At 42.3% G+C, this 21661-nt stretch overlaps 1 protein-coding gene across 1 annotated transcript in view; it reads left to right on the top strand.

The window, feature by feature from the left end:
* Positions 1 to 21661, top strand: part of LOC121705633 (laminin subunit alpha-3-like) — a 64562-nt gene that overhangs the window by 29404 nt on the left and 13497 nt on the right. Inside the window, exons 12-23 of the mRNA XM_042086718.1 lie at positions 398 to 514; positions 1522 to 1667; positions 5654 to 5795; positions 9070 to 9169; positions 9872 to 9988; positions 12712 to 12885; positions 13861 to 14012; positions 14453 to 14665; positions 15956 to 16104; positions 16848 to 17010; positions 18894 to 19027; positions 19324 to 19468. Of these exons, the coding sequence (XP_041942652.1) occupies positions 398 to 514; positions 1522 to 1667; positions 5654 to 5795; positions 9070 to 9169; positions 9872 to 9988; positions 12712 to 12885; positions 13861 to 14012; positions 14453 to 14665; positions 15956 to 16104; positions 16848 to 17010; positions 18894 to 19027; positions 19324 to 19468 (1752 nt within the window). The remainder of the gene's footprint in view (positions 1 to 397; positions 515 to 1521; positions 1668 to 5653; positions 5796 to 9069; positions 9170 to 9871; positions 9989 to 12711; positions 12886 to 13860; positions 14013 to 14452; positions 14666 to 15955; positions 16105 to 16847; positions 17011 to 18893; positions 19028 to 19323; positions 19469 to 21661) is intronic.

The raw sequence follows: 21661 nt of genomic DNA on the forward strand, positions 1-21661 counted from the left end.
TCTGTTTTCGTTGTTAAAAAAAAAAACGTGTTATATCCATGAGTCTCGAGTTAATGAATTAGCTTACCATTGTGTGCTGATAACCAGCATAGATAGTAATAGAAAACAACAAGCTAGCCTACAACTTCTGTAGCATGCCTGTGTATCTCCTGCTCAAACAAAAGGAGATACTGTCAGCCGAGTACTGTCGATATAGGAAAAAGAAAACGAACAAAATCGGTGCTGCCGAACTGGAGAAGCTGCAGCTAGTGCTCCCAGTGTGCTGCAGTGCTAGGTCTGGGGCATCAGCTAAATGTGCCTGTTTGCCTTCAAACAGACTCAAAATGTCATTAGAAGTTCAGGTGCTGTGAGGTATTTCTTACTCTTTAATTTGTGCCTCTCTGCTGCACTGTGTCAGTCCCGCGCAACAGAACTGACGGAGGAGAGAGACTTGATCAACGCCGACCAGCTGATGGCAAGGGAGCTGCTGGGAAATATTTCAGATCTGCTGAGCATGTTACAGGACAGCAAGACGGTAAGTCACATTACCTACAGTAAACATGTTACACGACAGCAAGACATTAAGTCACATCACCTAAACATGTTACAGGAGAGCAAAACAGGTCACATATCACCTTCTAAGCATGTAGGCTAACAGGACAGTAAGTCACATATCACCCACTGAACCTGTAACAGGACAGCATGACAATAAGCCACATATCACCTGCTGAGTGTGCTACAGAGCAGCACAATGGTAAGTCACACTTTCCCTGTTGAGCAGGTTGTAGTATGATCTTACTTCATAATGGGGGCAGCCGTGGCCTACTGGTTAGGGCTTCGGGCTTGTAACCGAAGGGTTGCCGGTTCGATCCCCGACCCAGTAGGAAAAATGTGGGCGGGGGAAGTGGTTGAGCACTTCTCTCCACGTCCACATCCATGGCTGATGTGCCCTTGAGCAAGGCACCTAACTCCTCACTGCTCCCCGAGCGCCGCTGTAGCAGGCAGCTCACTGCTCCGGGTTAGTGTGTGCTTCACCTCACTGTGTATTCACTGTGTGCTGTGTATGTGCATGTATTGGGATAATGCAGAGACCAAATTTCCCTTACTTCATAAGGGGAAAGGAAATCTCCCGTAAGAGCGTAAGACAGCACACATCACACAGTGCCATTATTACAGCAGAGGAAAGGAAATCTCAATATCAACACAAGTCCATAAGACACGTCATACTGTACTTTCTCTTAATTCCTTCGTTCCTTCCCTGGTTACGGTACTAGATCAAATCTTTCCAATTATCTAAATAATGTCTACAAGGTCAGCCAGTGGTTAGGAAATAAATCAGTGCAATATCTACTGCCAAATCACTGTTTGAATTTATGTCAGTTGAGAATGCATGCCCGCTTGGACTGGATGAAGACATAAGAGTACCTTTCCCTCCCATCCTTGTTCTCTCTCTCTCTCTCTCTCTCTCTCTCTCTTTCTCTCTCTCTTCCTTCCTTCCTTCCTTCTCTCTTTGTTTCTTCTCTTTAATCTTCTGTCTTTCAGGAATATGAACATTTGGCAGCACAGTTGGATGGAGCGAAAACTTACCTTGTTAAGATACTCGACACCCTGCTGTCTATTGCGGACCTTGTGCATCAGGCTGAGATCCACGCACAGAACCTCAGCGATCTGGCCATGACCTTCTCAATGTAAGCCAGCCTGAGCTCATCAGGGTCACCAGAAGCAGACTACATTCAGATCAAGTATCAAAGCAATATGAACTTAAGCATTAAAGCTGCAGTTGGCAAGATTTTTTTGATGATATTCACTGAAACCAACACTATGCTCCAAAAGAACAACATAAATCAGCCGGTTTTAGAAAAAAACCCACACTTCTACCTCCACCTAGAGCCTGCTATTTGTTTTGCAAAAATCCACAGCTCCCGGTTCTTCTGGTCCAATCAGAGCAGAGCTATGTGATATCTGACTGTCAATCACAGTCTGGTGTGCACTGACGAGCACAAACTCCATGAGAGGGTGCTCGGTGGTAGTGTGGGAGGGGCATGAGAGTTGCAAACATTCAACATTTTGGCAAAGTCCCCTCAATCTGTCAGACTTGCCAACTGCAGCTTTAACATAGCAAATACATAGCTCATTGTGTGGCCAGCTGTTCTGCTTGAGAGTGATAGAAAAAGAGTGTGTGTGTGAGAGAGAGAGAGAGAGAGAAAGAGAGGGAGAGAAAGAGAGTGACAGAGAGAAACACAGTACCGTCATTATTAAAAATGATCTGCAATCAGCATAACATCTGGACATTAGCCAACAGAGAGCCGCAGTACCACAGGCTGTTTATGTATGCAGTCTATAAAACAGACTCTCTGTGGATCGCATACTGTACATAAACTGTCAACAACTTTCCATTCCGATTTGCACCACAGGGGTGGTGTCGAAACACCTGGTGGCTAAGCAGAACAACGTGACGTTTATGGAAGCAGTTCACAGTGAGTCTGTTTTATGAAATGCATACATACTGGAACTGCCAGTTGTTCTGCTTGGCTTCTTTACTAAGCAATTATGTACATGCCTGCACAAAATGGATGCACAGGCGGCCATGACAGAACCCCTACGGTTAGTTCAGGGAATCTCCTTGTAATTCATTATATAGTAAAGCAGTGGTTCTCAAAGTGTGGGGTGGGCAGAGGTGGAAAAAGTACGAAAATATTGTACTCAAGTAAAAGTACCAATACCTTCATGAAATATTACTTAAGTACAAGTTAAAATACCAATCTGAAAATGTACTCAAGTAAAAGTAAAAAGTAGTTCATTTAAAATGTACTTTAAGTAAAAGTTACTTAGTTACTTTTTTTTTTGGGGGGGGTGGGGGGGGTACCAGAACAACCAGTTTTACCAAAGACTTTCTAATGAGGAGATACAGCACTCAAAAAATCCTCCATAGTAATGCATGGGGTTAGTTTGTAACGCCAATATGGCAGTTGTCTACACATCATATGTCTACACATTTCACAACCCTTCCGCAGAAAAACGTCGACATGTGAATACATTGAGCCAATCATGTGGTGTGCTGTGAAGACATCGTGCCAATCATCTGTTGTGATCTCGCTGCTGGAGCAAGATTGGTGTCGTGAAGCCTTACGCACACGCATTTCTGCTGAAATAGATGCACGATAAGTGCCCAAAAAGTGTTGCAATATGGCCGCCAAGTGGAGGTACTTGCCTGAAAAGGACGTTGAGAAATGGAGATCTATGTGAAAAATCACCGGAGTTCTCCTTTAAGTTTGAGCAGTAGTTGATTTTCAAAGTTAGTTGCACTCATCCTTGGGTCGCTTTGCAGTGAACAGTAATCCAGCACAACTGAAAAGCCCCTCACAGGCAGCTGAGGCAGGCAGGCCAATATTGAGTTGCAGAGAGTTTTTTTTATATTTGGAAACGAGCAGAAGGTTCAGCAGATTAAAGGGCGTCGTACTGGGGGGGAAAGTGGGAAGTATAGGGCCCCAATGAAGGAGAGGGCCCGTGAAAAGTGGAATACAGGGGGCACAACATTTTCACCAGGCATTAGTAATAACTCAGGTAATCCACACATAAAAAATCCAAACAACTCCATAAGTAGAGTCATGTGTAATGAAGTGGAATAACACAGGGGAAAAGTATTGAACACGCTAAGAAAAAGCACTAAGGCAAGGAAAGGGAAGGAACGAGCTGGAATCTGTATAGAGAGTAGTAATCCTTTCTATCTGTGCAAATTAATATAAGCTTGGTTAGTAGCCTACATATTGATGGGCTATAAAAAGGTTTTTCATTACCAAGGTGTCACACAAGAAACATTTCATGATGGATAAAAGCAAAAAGCTCTCCCAAGACCTTTGCAACCTTATTGTTGCAAAACATATCAATGAAACTGGTTACAGATGCATTTCAAAACATCAGAATCTTCCAGTAAGCAGCATGGGAGCCATTATCTGCAAGTGGAAGAAACATCACTGCATCATCAACCGGCCATGCACAGGATCTCCTCGTAATATTTCTGACCAGGGAGTCAGAAGGATAGTCAATTCCAAGAGCCAAGGACCACTCGGAGAAAGCTCCAGAAAGACTTGAAGGCAGCCAATTCAATTAAATAGTTCTGGAAGTAACTAAAGATCAGGATTCACAAGAGGAATCTGTTTAGAACAATGGGCCAAAATCAGACCTAATACTGCGACCAATACGTTTTGTCATACAGGAAATGTCTTGAAGCTGTCTTTACAAAGGCTTTTCCACCAAGTATTGAAGAAATTTCAGTAGGCACGTTCAATACTTTTTTCCTGTGTCATTCCACTTTAATACACAAAACTCTTATGTTTGGATTTTTTATATGTGTGTTAATATAATGTGTGGTGAAAATTTCGAATAGACTCACTGGAAGTTTAGGCTAATTACTGGGGGGGGAAATAAGCGTTCAATACTTATTTCCACCATATATTTATTTTACCTGAATATTTTAACATCCAAAGTTTGACTGACTGGATTTTGTATACAAAACATAGTGAACTGTGTAAGGTCACTCTCACTCTCCCTTGCTATAGAGCTAAATGGTGTAGTCCGCCTGCACGATTCATAAGGTAGTCTATCTTTTGTTTATTTAGTCGAGCGCTTGTCGTGGACCGCTAATTGTTTTGCTGCTGGTGCAATGTCTTTCTCCAAGAAAGCCAAGTCAGGTTACTAAAAACAAAGGCCAAAACAGGGAAAAAGAGAGACATCAAAATGAGGGGAAACAACTGCTAATAAACTTCTTTCCAAAGAAAGGTGAGCACAAACGTCAAAACACGAAATCCCATGGTGTTTGCTTAAATATCTCCGCAATCATTAGTGCAAAAACGAACTGAGACAACCGATTGGAATAGCGGAAAATACACTTTCATAGGTTAGGCTAATCTGATGCATTTCGTGATCCAGTCTCCATCACTTTCAGAAAGACTGCATGGCGCCAGCTTAATTCATGTCCTGTTGTAGGCTACATGCTGATCATTATCACTAGGCTAGTGGTTTAGGGCGCGATTTTTTTTTTCTCCCTTTCCGTTTTCGTTAGTCTTTTTTTTTTACTCAAGTAACGGATGGGATTTTTGATGTAGCGAAGTACAATACTTCACTCAAAATGTAATCAAGTAAAATTTAAAATACCGATTTTATAAACTACTTAAAAAATACAAAATACACAGAAAAACTACTCAATACAGTAACGTGAGTAAATGTATTTCGTTACTTTCCACCTCTGGGGGTGGGCCCCCCTAGTGGGGAATAGAGACATGACAGGTGGGACGTGATGAACAGGAGGACATTTGTATTTTTGGTGCTTATCTTTAATATTGCCTTTCTTTTTTGACATTAAGGAAGACCATCATAGATTCAAAACAAAATAGCCTCACACAAACATAGGAGTCATAAACAGACCGACATATGAATTAAAAAAACATCTGATCCAGGAGGCCTACACAGGAATTTCTATGTGGAACCAAAATGCGAAAAAACAATATTACCATTGTGCCTGGTTGATGGGGTCAGGTGGGGCTTGAAAATTCCCCACCTCTAAAGTGGGGAATGACCGAAAAAGTTCAGAAAAAGAACCACTGTAGTGAAAGCTGAGGTCAGAGGTCATGTGAGGGCCGTTGGTTTTAAAGGCGCCTGGTTGTTGTGGCCACAGGGAACTGCAGAGAGTGGTGAACGGCTCAAGTGTGCGGGACTCCATGGAGGCCATCAGTGCCTACTCAAACATCATTAAGGCCATTAAGGAGGCTGAGGCTTCTGCCAGGGACGCCAAGGAGGCAGCAGAGAGGGCATTGGAGGTGAGACACTGTGTGTGTGTGTGTGTGTGTGTGTGTGTGTGTGTGTGTGTGTGTGTGTGTGTGTGTGTGTGTGTGTGTGTGTGTGCGTGCGTGCGTGCGTGCGTGCGTGCATGTGTGCGTGTGTCTGTGTGTGTGTGTGTGTGTGTGTGTGTGCGTGTGTGAAAACTTATCCTCTGCCAGCAGGGCAGTTTCATGATTCAGGATCATTGCTGCTTGGGAAATGCCCTGATATCAGGGCTAGAGGTCAAACGTATTACCCCATAGCAACTCAAAATGGCATTAAAAAACCAAGGGTGTGTTTGCTGAAAGCCCCATTGGGTGTAACCAGGGTTGGAATTTTCACGGCGGCCACAACGGCCTTGGTGGAATACTTTGTAAACTCTTCCCTCAACACATGACAAACCATATATCAGGATAAACAGCAGACCTTACCGAACTCAAAGGTGTAAAGCATTCCCCTGTACAGTTAGCCATTCCAGAGTAATCCAGTTTTGAATTTGCAGCAAATTCTTACATGCATGTCTCCAACTTTGGGCTTTAAATTTCATAGTCACAATGTGTTTAAATTGTTCAGTACATCATTTCATAACAGGCCAAATACAAAACAAATGTTACAAATATCACCTAATGATCACAAAATGTTAAACATGCATGTAGGCTGAGTTTCTTAAAGCTGAGCTGTGCTTAAATTGTTCAATACATGATTTCATAACAGGCCAAATAGAAAATAAATGTTAAATATAGCCTAGATATCTGTAAATATTCAAATCAGATAATTCTTATCATATTCTATGTAATATGTCATGTTTCATATTTTTGTCATGTTTCATAGTGATGCAGGTCGCTGTGAATAGGCTAAATACAACTTGCCCTGACGTGTGGCCTTTGTGCCCCCAGCCAAATATTCCCAACTGAAGGCCAAGTGGCCCCTAAAATTATGAAATTCCAAGCTTGGGTGTAACTGTACAGTAATACTCAGTAGAAGCTAGTCTCTGATGATAGTGAAATATACAGCATGATGACATATTGTAAGGGCGTCTCTCCTGTCTTCTGGTCTACTTTCAGTTGTGTCTAGATTTCAGATTTCATTTTAATTCCTGGTGGAACTGGACAGGGAGAGGACACACAGGTGCCTCACTGTACTCTTTGTGGTCTATTACTCAGAGAACTCCTCACAATAAGTCAGAGGGGACGCCTAACATGCGTGTCTGCTAGTGCTTGGAATATTGGATTAGTGCATCCTATGTCTGGTAAATAGGATCTGTGAACATTAAACCTGTATGCTCTGATGAAGACATGTTTTGTCGCAACGCGTAAGCCCACTTAAATGAAAGGCTTTTTAACTATAAAAGCAGTGTGCCTTTGGAATCTTTTGGTCAAACCAACTCTTTTAAGACAAGTGCTTGGAATAGTTGATGGTGCTTTATTGTGTCAAAGGCACGGGACAAATCAACAAACACTGCATGGATGTCCATTTTCGGGTTATCGTTGAGTGCCTCGTGCCAGGGTTGGAGGATCTAAATCAGAGCAGTGACAGTTGATCTGCCAGTCAAAAAGCCATTTTGAGATGGGGCAATTTTTCGGGCCCTAGTCCTCTAGGAGAGCATCCCTTAAGATCCCCTCAAAGACTTTACCAACCCAGCTGACCAATGAGAGTGTCTGTCACCAGGGAAGTTGGGTTTTTTTTGGGAATAGCTTTGACCAGGGCTGTTTTCAATAACCCTGGAAAGACCTCGGTTTGGATACATGTATTAAAAACATCACACAGCATAGGTGCTTTATGAAAGGTCTTTAAAACCCAGTCAGGACCTGCTGCCTTCGACGCATTCACTCTGCGGAGTCTTGTTTTGACCTGACCAATGCTCAAGAGAGGTATAGCACCCTCACACAACCTGTGAGTGACCTCCTCAACAGATGGAATTGAGTGATTGACTTGGTCCCAGACTGATGCAAAGTGTTTGGCCAGAGTGCCACACTTATGCTGTAAGGTCTTGATATCTTGAGGCAGAACAGACAGTCTGGGTGCGTTCGTAAATTGCCACTCCGAGCGCTCCGAGCACACTTAAACATTCGTAAATTCGGAATTATCGTGTATTTAATCAGAGCTTCACACTCTCGGAGCGTCCAGAGTGCGTCAGATTGAATTTACGAACGCACCCTCTGTCATTCTCTATGCCCATTTAAGTGCTTTAACAGACTTGAACCTTGTTTTGTATTTGCACACCGTAGCTCTTCCACTTCTTTCTTATAATAATGCTGCTTAGTACTTTTAATTTTCTTAGCCACAGTTGACCTGAGTTCTCTATAGGTATGCTTGTCATCAGAGCAAAAAGCATGCTTTCTTTCTTTTGTCAAGTTTTTAATTTGCACAGTCATCCAGGGCTTGTCGTTATTGGTGACGAGTACTTTCTTTTGTAGCATAGTTATGTAAAAGCCCTGACCTTGGCCTCACGGTCAATGACTTCATGAATTGCCCGGCTGCCGCATAGCAGCTGGGACATTCCCAGCCCAGCTGCCGAATAGCTTCAGGTGTACGTTTACGGCAGCTGATAGACTTAGTGGGCGTTGAGGGCGTTTTCCCAGCATTCCTAGCATTATGGTTTGATTTCCCATTTCCCAGCATTCCACATTATGGTTTGATGGTCAGAGGAAGGAACAGGGGGAAAGTGCACAGGGGGCTCGTTGGTATAAACTGAATCAGGGTTATCAGGTGTGTACGTCCGTCTGTCTGCCTGTCAGCAGCCACCAGCACTATTCTGCAGTTGTTCAGAATCACAGGCCAGATCCATGAACATCTTTTCACTTTCATATGAATTGCATGTTACAGTAGGACATAGTTATGGCCTGTTTCAAATACGGTAACATGACTTACCTTGCATATAGGCTTGACATTTTAGTTTGAATTCTATGTGTTAGCTCTACTTTGCCTCAGATTTATAGTGCATTAATAGCCTCAGATTTATAGTGCATTAATAGCCTCAGATTTATAGTGCATTAATAGCCTCAGATTTATTGTTCGTGAGTTCATAACCAGTGTGATTCCTACATGTTTTTTTTTACGTAACGATCATTAAAGCATACCAGTGCTTCTTGGAAGCCTAAATGACGAACTGATAGAGAATGACAGACAATCATACAGGAAACGTTTTAGTGATTACAGTTTGCAGTAAGATCATTAAACACTTGTTCTGACATGTACTTGCTTACAAGGAGTGTCCGTAGGAGTGATTCATGATGTGTGTGCATTATCTTGTTTCTATTTGCTTGAATTAAGGATGTTACAAAGCAAGACCTAACCAGGAGAGCCAAGACGCTGATTGGGGATGCAAGCAGCTTGCTGCTCAAGGCCAAGGAGGCAGAGAAGAACCTGAATGGTAAAATGGCATTAGATATGTTTGTCCCACTATCCAGTAGTCTGACGTCACAGGCCCAACAGCATTTTTTTGTTTACTACTGCAGCAAACCGGTTTTCACAACTTGTAAACCTTGTCACCATCACGTCCGTTTAAGCGAAGGTACCTGTAAAACAAAATTGGACATATATATATATATGTACAACAGGAGCCATACAGGTCCTATAGGGAGACCTTACAGGTAGGCTACACCTGAACCATACAGGTGCTATAGGGAGACCTTACAGGTAGGCTACACCTGAACCATACAGGTGCTATAGGAAGACCTTACAGGTAGGCTACACAAGGCATGTAACTGAAGTGTTCCTTTCAGGGAGTGTATGCTGTAACAATTAGCTGCCACTGTAATCAATGGAACTGGTTACACCAGAAGTGATAGTGGCGTGTACATTACAAAACAAACAAAACAAAAAAAATGAGACCAGTCCTCTAAAACAACATTTTCCACCAATGTGGGCTCATTAATTGCGTACCCAGTATAGCCTGGCTGTTAAGAATAACAATGAATACTACCTATACATACAAATACAAGATAACCAGAGGATGATGCAGATTTGCAGTTTAACTAAAACACAGAGGATGTATTTAAAGAAGCAGAAAGAACTGAATTGCATTTCCTAATAATGTCCTAATGTTCCTAATCTGCTTTGCCATGTATTGCAGACACGGCAGAGGATTTAGGTTCACTGCAGGAACGGGTTGGTCTGGCAAAGGACAAGATGGCTGCTCTGTGGCGGGACTTACGGGCTAGCCAGCAGAACCTCAGCAAGATCGACAGAGGTCAGCTTACTGTGTGTGTGTGTGTGCGTGTACGCGTGTGTGTGATGTTTTTGTCTTCCCAGAATGAATTTGCTTCCCCAAGGTTGGAATTGTTTCTCATTGTTTTCATTAAGATTAAAACTAAGATAAAAACACTTATTATGTTTTTATACCTCTTTATCTACATGATGAGATGAGCAGTCATGGGGAGTGTCTGTGTGTGTGTAAGGGGGGTTGTGTATGTGTGTGTGTGTGTGTGTGTGTGTGTGTGTGTGTGTATTGGGCGGGGGGGGGGGGGGGGGGGTTGCATATCCTTTGTCATTCAGGAAGTCATATACCAGGGTTGCCAACTCTCACGCATCTGGCGTGACACTCACGCTTTCAGCACCAATCTCACGCACACGCAAGAAATGTCACGCCAAATCCATTCTTTTTTTTTGCAATCCGTTCATTTTTTGTTGATGACTAGACTAGACCACAGCATTGTTTCTAAATGACAGGATACGAGTTTAAGGCATACATATGTCTAGACCAACAGCAGGTAGGTCTAATATCCGCCTACAACGTTCTCAGCGCAGTTTTCTCTGATTGTTGATTCGCTGACTAGGCTATTTTATTCCGGTCCGCGACACCTTCACGGAACACGCTGCTATTTAGACATGAGGCAGACAGACATCACATGAAATAACTTTTTCTCATCTTTTATAAGGTGCTATAGCCGCTATTTGCTGCGATAAACGGTTCACGAGAAAATTAACTTTCAAGAAATAATCATATTAGGCTACTATAGCTCTGCGCTCATTTCAATTCATATAGGTGGAATATCTCACAAACTTTTCGTTCCACACATGACAAACCATATATCAGAATAAACAGCAGACCTTACCGATCACAAAGGTGTAATGCAATCCCCTGTGCAATAAGCCGTTCCAGAGTAGCCTAATCCGGTTTTGAAATGGTAGCAAATTTCTATATGGTCTCCAATTTTGGGCTTTAAGTGTTTTAACTGAGCTGTGCTTAAATACCTACATATGTGTAAATATTAAAATCAGAGGATATAGGCTACAGCTCATGGCTAAGAGTTTGTCGATGTAGCCATAATGATTTGTTTTCACAAAATGCTAAGCATGCATGTATTTAAGTGTCTTAAAAAAGTGTGCTTATATTGGTCAATGCATAATTTCATAACAGGCCAAATAGAAAATAAATGTTAAATGTTAAATATAGCCTAGCCATAATATTAAAATCAGATGATGTAGGATAGTATAGAGTTAGATAAAGTTGGATGGCTCCAGAACTTACACCAGTGGATTGGGTCTTAAAGGAGCCCCACCACTTTTATGACACTATAGCTGTTCTGTTGACCTTTAGATTTGTTGCTACTGGGCATGAAGGGCAGGCCAATTATGAGTTCTGTTCAACATTGATGGTAGGTTTAGAAAAAGTCAGCACATTTTAATCATATTGCAATAATACCAATAACCGTGATCATTTTGGTCATGATTTTTCATCAAATGTTCATACTGTATCTCTAGTGGCTGGTAGACTTTGGAATCCACCAGCCACAATGGTAGGTGGAAAAAAATATGTCAGGCTATTTCCATCCCTGATACATACGTACACTCATACACACATTCATAAGTCTCAATCTGTCCATTTCTTTCCACAAAACTCGCCAGAAGTCATCATTTAAGGGGCTATTTTTCATTTTTTTCTACTGAGCGACTACCTTTTTCAGGTGGGCAGGGGGGCCCTTTTCATGTCTGTGCCCAGGGGCCCAGTGGCTCATAATCCTTCTATGCCACGGGGTTAAAACACTGGTCTTGTTTTCAAGTGCAATCAATAATTTAATTGTACATTTTTAAGAAACTTTTCCATTCTATTAGTTTAAAAAAAACAACAACATAAATCAGGGATTATACTGTACATAGCAAAAAAGTCAGGGGACAGACATTTTTAAAATTAGGTTTAGGGAAAAATGTAACGCACACGCACTATGACACAAAATCTCACTCCAGCCAAACACCCAAAGTTGGCAACCCTGCATATACACACTCTTAAAGCAGTCAGTATAGTCGCCGATCCCGGCCTTGCACATGTGTGTGTGGCGAGTGTGATGTCGATCCCCTGGCGTGTGCCAAATGTGTGTGTGTGTTCCACATTGGAAAGTTACAGCTTCCTTCACAGCTTCAACCATAGCTAAACTTCCTCCCTAAACAATACTTCTAGCCTGACGAGCCAGACCCACATCAAGATTTGGGGTGTGGGGACTCACCATTCGCAGTGCTTAGTCTGAGGGGATAAGCGGTTGTCTTTCAAATTCCCTCTGCACGCAATAGGATAGCGCTACAACTCATGAGTCCCATGCGTTTTCCCACCAGTGGAGCTAGTTGGCTAGTTGTTCAAAGTTTGCCAACTTAAAAAAAGCTTAACTCGTGTCACGCTGTTCGCCAACAGCAACATCCATCTTCTTTGTTTTCAAGTAGCAGGGAATTCACGCCAAACCGTCGCAACTCTTCGGTCTGCGGTCATTATGTTAAGCCCACCTACCAACTCTATACACGATGTGATTGGCCTGATCGAAGTTTAATTTTCCAGCTTGCAAGCCAACAGAGAGTTGCTAGACTACTGCTGCTAGGGTGCGTTTAGATTTCTAGGCTACAATACTTCATTGTTGTTTTGCTAAATCAGTAGCATCCTGTTAGACATTACCTGACTACTTTTGATATTTTGGGTTTCCCCAGGTGACACAGAAAGTCTCTTAAACTCCACCAAGGCAGAGGTGTCGGCGGCTGAGGCCAAGGTCGCCACCGTGACAACGAGAGTTCAGGAAATCAGTGCCGGCCTGAGAAACATTAGCGTTCCATCTGCAGGGGGGTCTGATCTGGATGAGCTGCTGAACCAGACAAACAGTGCATGTGAGTCTCACACACGTGCACACATCTGCAGGGGGGTCTGATCTGGATGAGCTGCTGAACCAGACAAACAGATACAGAGTTATCAGATACATTGTCGAAATATATCAGAGATGACCTAGCTTCCTTCAGTGCCAACTACATGCTGTTGCTGATATTTGTGAAACAAATGTTTTGTTTTTAGCTTCTATGTGTCAAAGTATGTTCTCAAAACTGCCCACCGACGACAAACATTGTAGCACAGACAGTAAAATATTAACAATATTTTATGGTTGTTGTTCAACCTAGTTTATTACAACCATTCCATGAGGTCATCACAGACCTCACAGAATCCTTACAGACGTGCTGGCTATTAGTAGCGTTTGCTTTGGGGCGCTGGTGTGCAGAGGCAAAAGCCAATGCCTTTTCCAGTTCCTGGGGGGCCCTAGGACAGTGATTTTCACTGTACATTTTTGGTTGGTGGTGTGCAGAGGGATTTTTTTAATGTAAAAAATGTACCGTGGCTCAAAAAAGGTTGAAAAACACTGCCCTAGGAGACCTGACGTCAGACTTTAGAGGCGTCAGACATAGGGGTCACGATTAGAGATTTTGGTGGTACAATAATTGTCTGAGGAATAATCACAATTTCACAATTATTACGATTATTTTGAGTGAATATTTTTCACAACAGTACTAATGTATAAAATTACACAAACACATTATTTAGAGGTTTTGGTCATTGTCCCAAGCAATAGTTCAATAGCAATAATCTAGGCAATAATCTAGGCCAAGCCTGTATGCAAAAAATGCCTGCTGTGAAAAAAAAAAAAGATGAAATGAACAATCACTCGAACAATTCTAAGTTCCACCATTGTACTGTTTAACCTCCATAACCTTTTACTTGTACAGTGTCCTTGGGTGACTTGAAAGGCACTTATAAATAAAGTGTATTATTATTATTATTACTATAACCTGAGCCAACAAACTTCCTGTCCACAGTGCAGGCACTGGACCAAACATTTCCCACACTGGTCAAGACCCTTGCAGATGTGGAGAACATCAGTGCTCTGGCTCTCCCTGGTGGGAACATGTCAGAGAGCATGAGGCGGATTCGGGAACTAATCAAGCAGACGAGGCAGATGGCTAACGCAGTGAGTTGTCCACTCCAGTAAAAAAAAAAAAACCCAACAACAACATACTTGAAAACGTAAGATAAGGCCCCTGAAGTTCTCCAGGTTTTTGTTTCTGTGAAAAGGTGGTTTCACCTTGCTCCCCACTGCCTTCATATCTCCTCTAGGGTGTTAAGGCTCTAAGCTCTTTGGTGCTATACAAATACGTGCTATAAATGCTATGACTAAATGCTATAAATGAATTTCCCTCTATCTCTCTCATGACCCCCACCTCCTCCCTTTCTTCTCTCCCTCCATCTTAAATCTCCCTCACTTTTGCCCTCTCTCCTTTTCTCTCTCTCTCTATCTCTCTCTCCTTTTCTCTCTCTCTCTCTCTCACTCTCTCTCTCTCCCCTTTTCCCTCTGTCTCTATCAACCCCCCTGCTCTACATATCCTTCCATTTCTCTATCTTTGTGTTTAGATCAAAGTGCCCATGTTGTTTACGGGCAAGGGTTATGTCGAACCCCGACTCCCCGTCGACCTAAGGGACCTTCGTGCAGTGACGACCTTTGACCTCCGCCTACAGCGCCCTCTTGTGAAGCCCTCAAGGGGTGACTCAAGCCGCAGGCGAAGACGCAGACAGGGCCAAAGGACAGCAGAGGACATGTTTGTGCTCTATCTCGGGAACAAGAATGTGAGTGGAGCAGTTGCAGCACTGCTGTCTTGTTCTTAGTGACATGGCACTTTTACATACAACACAACCTTAACTTCAGATACAATGATGACTAAATGGGAAAGAGAATTAAAGGATTGTCCAGTGCTTGTGTACATACGATATAGTAGACACACAAGGCCTTAGAGGACGGTTCTTTAAAAACTCTTCCCTCACCAGTTATTTGTAACCGGATATATGTTAACATACATACAGTATATAACATATACACCTGTAGAGTATACCATCATGGTGAAATGTTGGCTAACTTTCTCATTGCTTTTTTGATCTACTATTTAAATGGGTCATCTTGACACTGAACGCTTGTCATAAACTCTCCACATGCGCCTTTGGGCCTACTCTAGTGGATTTAGGTTTTGAGGATCACCTTGAGACTATTTCAATTGTTATTGGCGCTATATAAATAAATTCAACTGAACTGAATAGGGCCAACGTCCTGTCTGGCTTTGTGACATAACTCCTCTTAGCCCTCGGAGGTGTTGGGCATGCAGACATGGTGCTGATCATGTCTGTGTAATGGAGGAGTTGGGCATGTAGACATGGTGCTGATCATGTCTGTGTAACGGAGGAGTTGGGCATGCAGACATGGTGCTGATCATGTCTGTGTAATGGAAGGGCATTGTGCCTCCTCGAGGGTCATTAACTCCTCGTCACATCTGCACCTTACAGGCGGACTAGATTGAATTATGCCGACATGTTTGGGAGTTCCGTCTCTCTCTCTCTCTCTCTCTCTCTCTGTCCTACTCTCTCTCTTTCTCTTTCTCTCTCTCTCTCACACTCACACACATAACACACACACACACACACACATACACAGAGATGTAGTGGAGGCTAAACGCAAGTAAACACAGTTTGTCCACCTCTGAAATTTCAGAAATAGAGTTTATCCACCTCTCAAAAGAGTTTATTCACCAATTGCTTTTAACATTCAAAAATCACACTGTATTACCCACATTCACAATATGTACACCTATCAACACTCTAGGAACCAATTAATACCACTGGTATGATTATAAACATTGGACAGTAACCTCCACCATCATCAAACATGTTCTGAATGCTTTTTTTTAAAAATCCGATACCGCATGGCGCAGTTCACTTTACCATGATCACAGAATTTATAGTTTACCCAACTCTTATTTTACCACTACACAAACCACTACACTGCACAGCCACACACACACACACACACACACACTGGATTATTGTGTCTCTCTCACACACACACACACACTTCTGCCCCCCATCCAGGGCGCTGAAGACTTTGTGGGCATGGTGTTGCGGGGCAACATCCTGTACGGCATGTATCGGCTGGGCGGTGCCGTCCACAGCAAGCTCATCAGCAACGTCACCAGATCAAGACAGGACCCAGCGCATTTCGACCGTGTGGACTTCCATAGGTGCGCCACAGTGACCTCTGCTGTCCAACTAGCAGTATGGTAGCTATTGACTTGATATAACTACAGGAGGATTTGAGAAGCCATTGTTGGAGTGTGAGGCACCAAATGAAGAGTTGTTTCCCCCAAAATGCTAATGCTATTTTTTTTCATTTTGTTAAGACCTGGCTTGGCCCTGTGCCAGACCCAGGCTGCGTCCACTGGGGTCACTCCACATCAAATGAGCCCATTTTGGATACTCTTCCCACTTGTTCACCTCATGTTTTCTTTATTCACTGATATTGTGTATGTGCATGTTAAAGGAAGTTAAAAGCAAAGTTCTTCTTCCTAAATTGTGAGTTTCTGAGAATATTAATTTAGAGTACACCTACCCCAATTTCAGAAGTGTCCGTAAGGCATTTTGGAAACTTTTGCTAAATGTCTGATTACACTGTATGTGGATTGTTTGCACACCAAATCATGCTTGAGTCTGAAATAGTTACTGAGATATGCTAGTGTGAAGCATTGCATAGTGGCTAAGGAGCTGGGCTAGCATGTAGTAATCAGTAATCAAAAGGTTGTGGTTTCAATCCCCTGCCACCATTGTGGCCTTGAACACGTATGACACGTAACCCTGAATTGCTCTGGAGAGACTGGCCCTTGTAATAATTGACATATGCTACAGTACATGTCGCTTTGGATAAAAGCATCAGCCACATTCATAAAGTATAACAAATTATAAGAAACTGTTTTCACACTCTGTTTAGGGTTTACCAGGACATGGAGGTGAATTACACTCGAGGCTACACCTCCAGTGAGCCTATGATCCTGCCTGCAGTTCAGCTGCAGCCAGACTCCCAGCACAACCTCCTCCAGCTGGACCCCAACAACACTGTCTTCTATGTGGGAGGCTTCCCGCAAGACTTCACTGTAAGTTGATGTGCCCTCAGTGATTCTTAAGATCTGGGACAAAACATGTTTCCCAGATAAAACAAGGTTTTGGGGTAAAAATATGCACAATATTAATAACAAAAAAATACTCTAACACTTACTCAGGGAAAGGGGAGCACAGCAAAGAGCACAACAAATATTAGTTTTTATTCTAAATTATATAGAATGTAATCGGTGTCTGGAAAACCCCATGTCCTGAAGCAGATCTCCTCACTTTAACATACCTTAAACAGCTGTACAAGTAGTGTAAAATGTATCATAATGATTATAATGTGTTGAAAATGAGTGACACATCCCACTTCTGACACCATGTTGAAAGACGAGTGACACATTATTCAGGATTCCGTATTATAGCTTTTACTCAGGAACTCGTAAAGGCATAAAGCATTACATAATGTATATAGTTAAGTAAATAATTTCATCAGTATCAAAAGTTACAAATTTTATGTCTGTTGTGAATGTGTTCACACGTTTTCATTGGGTTCACACATTTCTCACACCCTTTTGCAAAACTGTTAACACAGATGTCATTCAAAGACCTCATTTCATTACATTACATTTAGCAGACACTTCTTGACCAAAGTGACTTACATATGTCAGCTATATTAGAAGGGATCACATTGTCCCCGGAGCAACTTAGGGTTAAGTGCCTTGCTCAAGGGCACAACGGTGGAAGACGGGAATTGAACTGACAACTTTCAGGCTACTGCACACTATCCCAGCTCCTTAACCACTACACTACCACCGCCCCAAACTACCAACCTCAAACTCTATTGGTTTCTCCACGCTAAACAAAAGGAAAACATCTTTTCACAGATGGTAGAGATTTCTTGCACAAGTTTGAATCTCTGATACACCTGTGTGAAACTCCTTTGCACAATTCTTCAATCAGCAATGATTCATTATTCATAAGAGATGCCATGTCTGTTCTATGTTGCTATTTGCAAGTATGGATCTAAGGCACATTTAGAGAAAGTACTGTATTGCCTATTTGGTGACAAAAACAGTACCAAAGGTGTTTACTGTAGGTCTATTTCGATGAAAAATGACAAGTTGTAGTTCAATGAAATGTGTCTTGTCTAGGTGCTTACTGTAGGTCTTGCATGTCAATGACAGTAACATCTTGGGAGGAATGAATACAATTATTCTTTATTCAGTACATTTAGTCTTTTCACAGTTTTTTTCTGATACCAGATAAATTAGAAATAAATGGAACAGACATGGCAAAGATGCTCATTTTGAGAACTATATTTAGCATTTTGTTGTCCAGTGTGTAATGATTAATTAAAACCATTATTTGACGACAGGATGTGTTGTTTTAAGGTAAAATTTGCTTTTTGTAAGTGTAACATCAGAGAGTAACATCCTTTTGCAAGCAAAATGTGTCATTTTGGCCAGAGTGCTTTTTGTTCAGACATGGGTGTTAACAGTTTTGTGATGTCAGAGTTGACACAAGCATTAAAGCAATCGAGAAAAACTGTGATAAGACCATTGTTCTGTAGTTAGCATGTGACCATTCCAGGACCATTGTTCTGTAGTTAGCATGGGACCATTGCAGGACCATTGTTCTGTAGTTAGCATGTGACCATTGCAGGACCATTGTTCTGTAGTTAGCATGGGACCATTATAGTGTTGTTCCAATTATTTTCACTCTGTCTCAATACCATGTCCACCTTACCCATGAATACAACAGTCAATCAACAATATAGAAAATCAATAGTGCACAATTTTGTCCAAAGAAACTTGACAAAAAAGCATTGGCCGGGGTTTGAAATATTTGTGGGTATGGGGGATTGTAGGGGTGGACAAAATATATATTCTAAGTTAGATAAATTATTGGAAAACCTGTGCTCTCCTTTTAGCCCCCTGTAGAGATGGGTCTGGGCCTGTCCTTCTACCATGGCTGCATCGAGTCCTCCACGCTTAACCATAAGCTTCTGGGCCTCTACAACTTCCAGCGAGTCGTCGACGTCAACCAGGAGCGCCCTTGTACAAGGTACCTCCAACAGCGTGTGTGTGTGTGTTTGAGAGAGAGAGAGAGAGAGAGAGATGCACAAAAGAGACAGGGTGGGAGGAAGAGAGAGAGAGAGCGAAATATTGGATGTCTGACCAGACATTTCATAATTACTACAAGATTTTTTTATTGGCCAAGTAAAGTTTGTACATTTGTTTGGAGAGTTGTATGCATGCTGTTTGTACTTACATGAAATGATAAACTAATACTATGTCAATATTAGAAACAAAGCTTCCTCCATTTTGAATGTCTTTTTTTCCCTCCTGGTCTGGCTTCAGGCAGATATATCAAACTGAGGAGCTGTATTTCGATGGCACTGGCTACGCTACAGTTACCATTCCCAAGATAAAGGGTCTACAGAGAATTCAGTTCAGTGTGAAGAGCTTGCTGAAGAATGCCCTGCTGTTCTACACAGGGAATGAGGTACGCTATGGAGTAGCACTTGACACTGTTTACTGGAGAGTTTAAATAAACTCGTCAACCACATTTACGACACACTACTACAAGGTAGCACAGCTATGTGTTGTAAGGAATTGGGCAAAACATTTTAGTCAGGGTGTTGGCATACTAAAGCTAGAAGTCAAAGTTGAGAAGTATTTAGCAGTTGCTTTTATCCAAAGCGGCAGATTTACATTTACATTTATTTATTGAGCAGGCACTTTTTTCCAAAGCAACTTACACATATCAGTTATATTACACAGGCAATTTTCCCCAGAGCAAGTCAGGGGCACAGCGGTGGAAGTGAGGAATTGAACCCACAAGGCTACAGCATGATAATCCAGCTTCTTAGCCACTACCACCGCCCCCACCGACTTGGAACAACGTGTCCAGGTTTCGAACCTGGGTCAATTAATGACAGGCAGTTACATTACCTTGCTCATGTTATTAAACTAGTAAATAGATTTAGCTTAGTTATAACATCAGCTTTACTGAGACTTAAGACTTGGCACTTTGCCCATCATTTAAATGACTGCCCATACACACACACGTCATCTGTAATAATAAATAATAATAATAAGTTTATTTTGTATAGCACCTTTCTCAAACCCAAGGTCGTTTTACATAGTAGAAGGAAAACACAACAACATACAGACAAACAATAAAATAACGATAGATGGATAGATAGATAGATAGATAGATAGATAGATAGATGGATGGATGCTTTATTGATCCCCAAGGGGAAATTCAATAGCAATACAACAAAACAAGCTATGTGTATAGAGCTACAGTACGTGTTGGGTGTGGAGGAGAAGTGATCATTAAACAGAAAGGTCTTGAGATGTGCTTTGAAGAAAGGAAGAGAAGGACAGTCACAAAGAGGTTGGAGGAGAGAGTTCCAGAGTTTGGGGGCCAAGGCACTGAAGGACCTGCCACCCAGGGTGGAGAGTCTGGTGCGAAGTCTGTGCATCACTAGCAGAGAGGAAGGGTCGGAGGCGTGCAATGTTGCGGAGGTGAAAGAAGGCAATCTTTGTGAGTGATTTGGTATGAGGATCAAAGCTGAGGGTGGAGTCAAGTTGAATGCCAAGGTTTTTGACCACAGGGGTAGAGTGGGCAGCTGAACCATCAATGTTGAGAGTGAGACTGTGAGATTTGGAGAGCATGCATTTAGGGCCAGTCAACAGAATTTCTGTTTTATCTGTGTTGAGTTTGAGAAAATTGTTTTGCATCCATAATTTTAAGTCAGAAAGGCAGTCAGTGAGGGAGCATGGTGGGGGGTCAGAGGGAGAGGGATTGGTCAAATAGAGTTGAATGTCATCTGCATAGCAGTGGAAATTAAGACCATGGCTGCGAATAATCTGGCCAAGAGGGAGGATATATATGAGAAAGAGGAAGGGCTCAAGTACAGAACCCTGGGGGACACCATGAGTGACAGGGGACTTGGGATACTGATTTGGACTGCTTTCTGTTGGTGAGGTATGACTGAAACCAATTGAGGGATGTGCCAGAAACACTAATAGCAGACAGACAGGATATTAAAATATTTTGGTTGATGGTATCAAAAGCAGGAGGATGAGAATGTGAACCAGAGTCAGCAGACAGGAGGAGAAGGGCAGTCTCTGTGCTGTGACATGAGCGGAAGCCAGACTGAAAAGGCTCATACAGGTTGCGGTGGTTGAGAAAGGTGTGTAGTTGTGAGGCCATGAAAATCATGGAACCTTGGCAATGGCTCACAGACCAAAACATTGGGATAAATAAAAGTAAAAAGAGATAGAGTGTGTGGTGACCAAGTTTTTCATATTTAATTTTTCCTTGCTAGCACCCTGGAGGGTGTGCATTATTTGCTTTATTTATGTGCTAGTTGTGAGGCCACCACTCTTTCTAGTACCTTGGCCAGGAAGGGCAGGTTGGAGATAGGGCGGTAGTTTAAGAGTGATGTTGGGTCAGAATAATTTTTTTGAGAATGGGTGTAACTGCATCAGTCTTGAGGGCAGCAAGCACAACACCAGAGTTGAGGCAGGTGTTTACAATCAATGCAATGGGTTCAGATAGGGATGTGGAGCAGGCTTTAAGTAGAGGGGTGGGGGCAAGGTCAAGCTGACACGATGAGGAGTTGGACTTAGTAATGATGTCAGTGATGGTGAGGAAGTAAGTAGCAGTGAAATAAGAGAGCTGAGG

The sequence above is a fragment of the Alosa sapidissima genome, chromosome 3 (assembly GCF_018492685.1).
Source record: "Alosa sapidissima isolate fAloSap1 chromosome 3, fAloSap1.pri, whole genome shotgun sequence".
NCBI classification, from domain to species: domain Eukaryota; kingdom Metazoa; phylum Chordata; class Actinopteri; order Clupeiformes; family Clupeidae; genus Alosa; species Alosa sapidissima.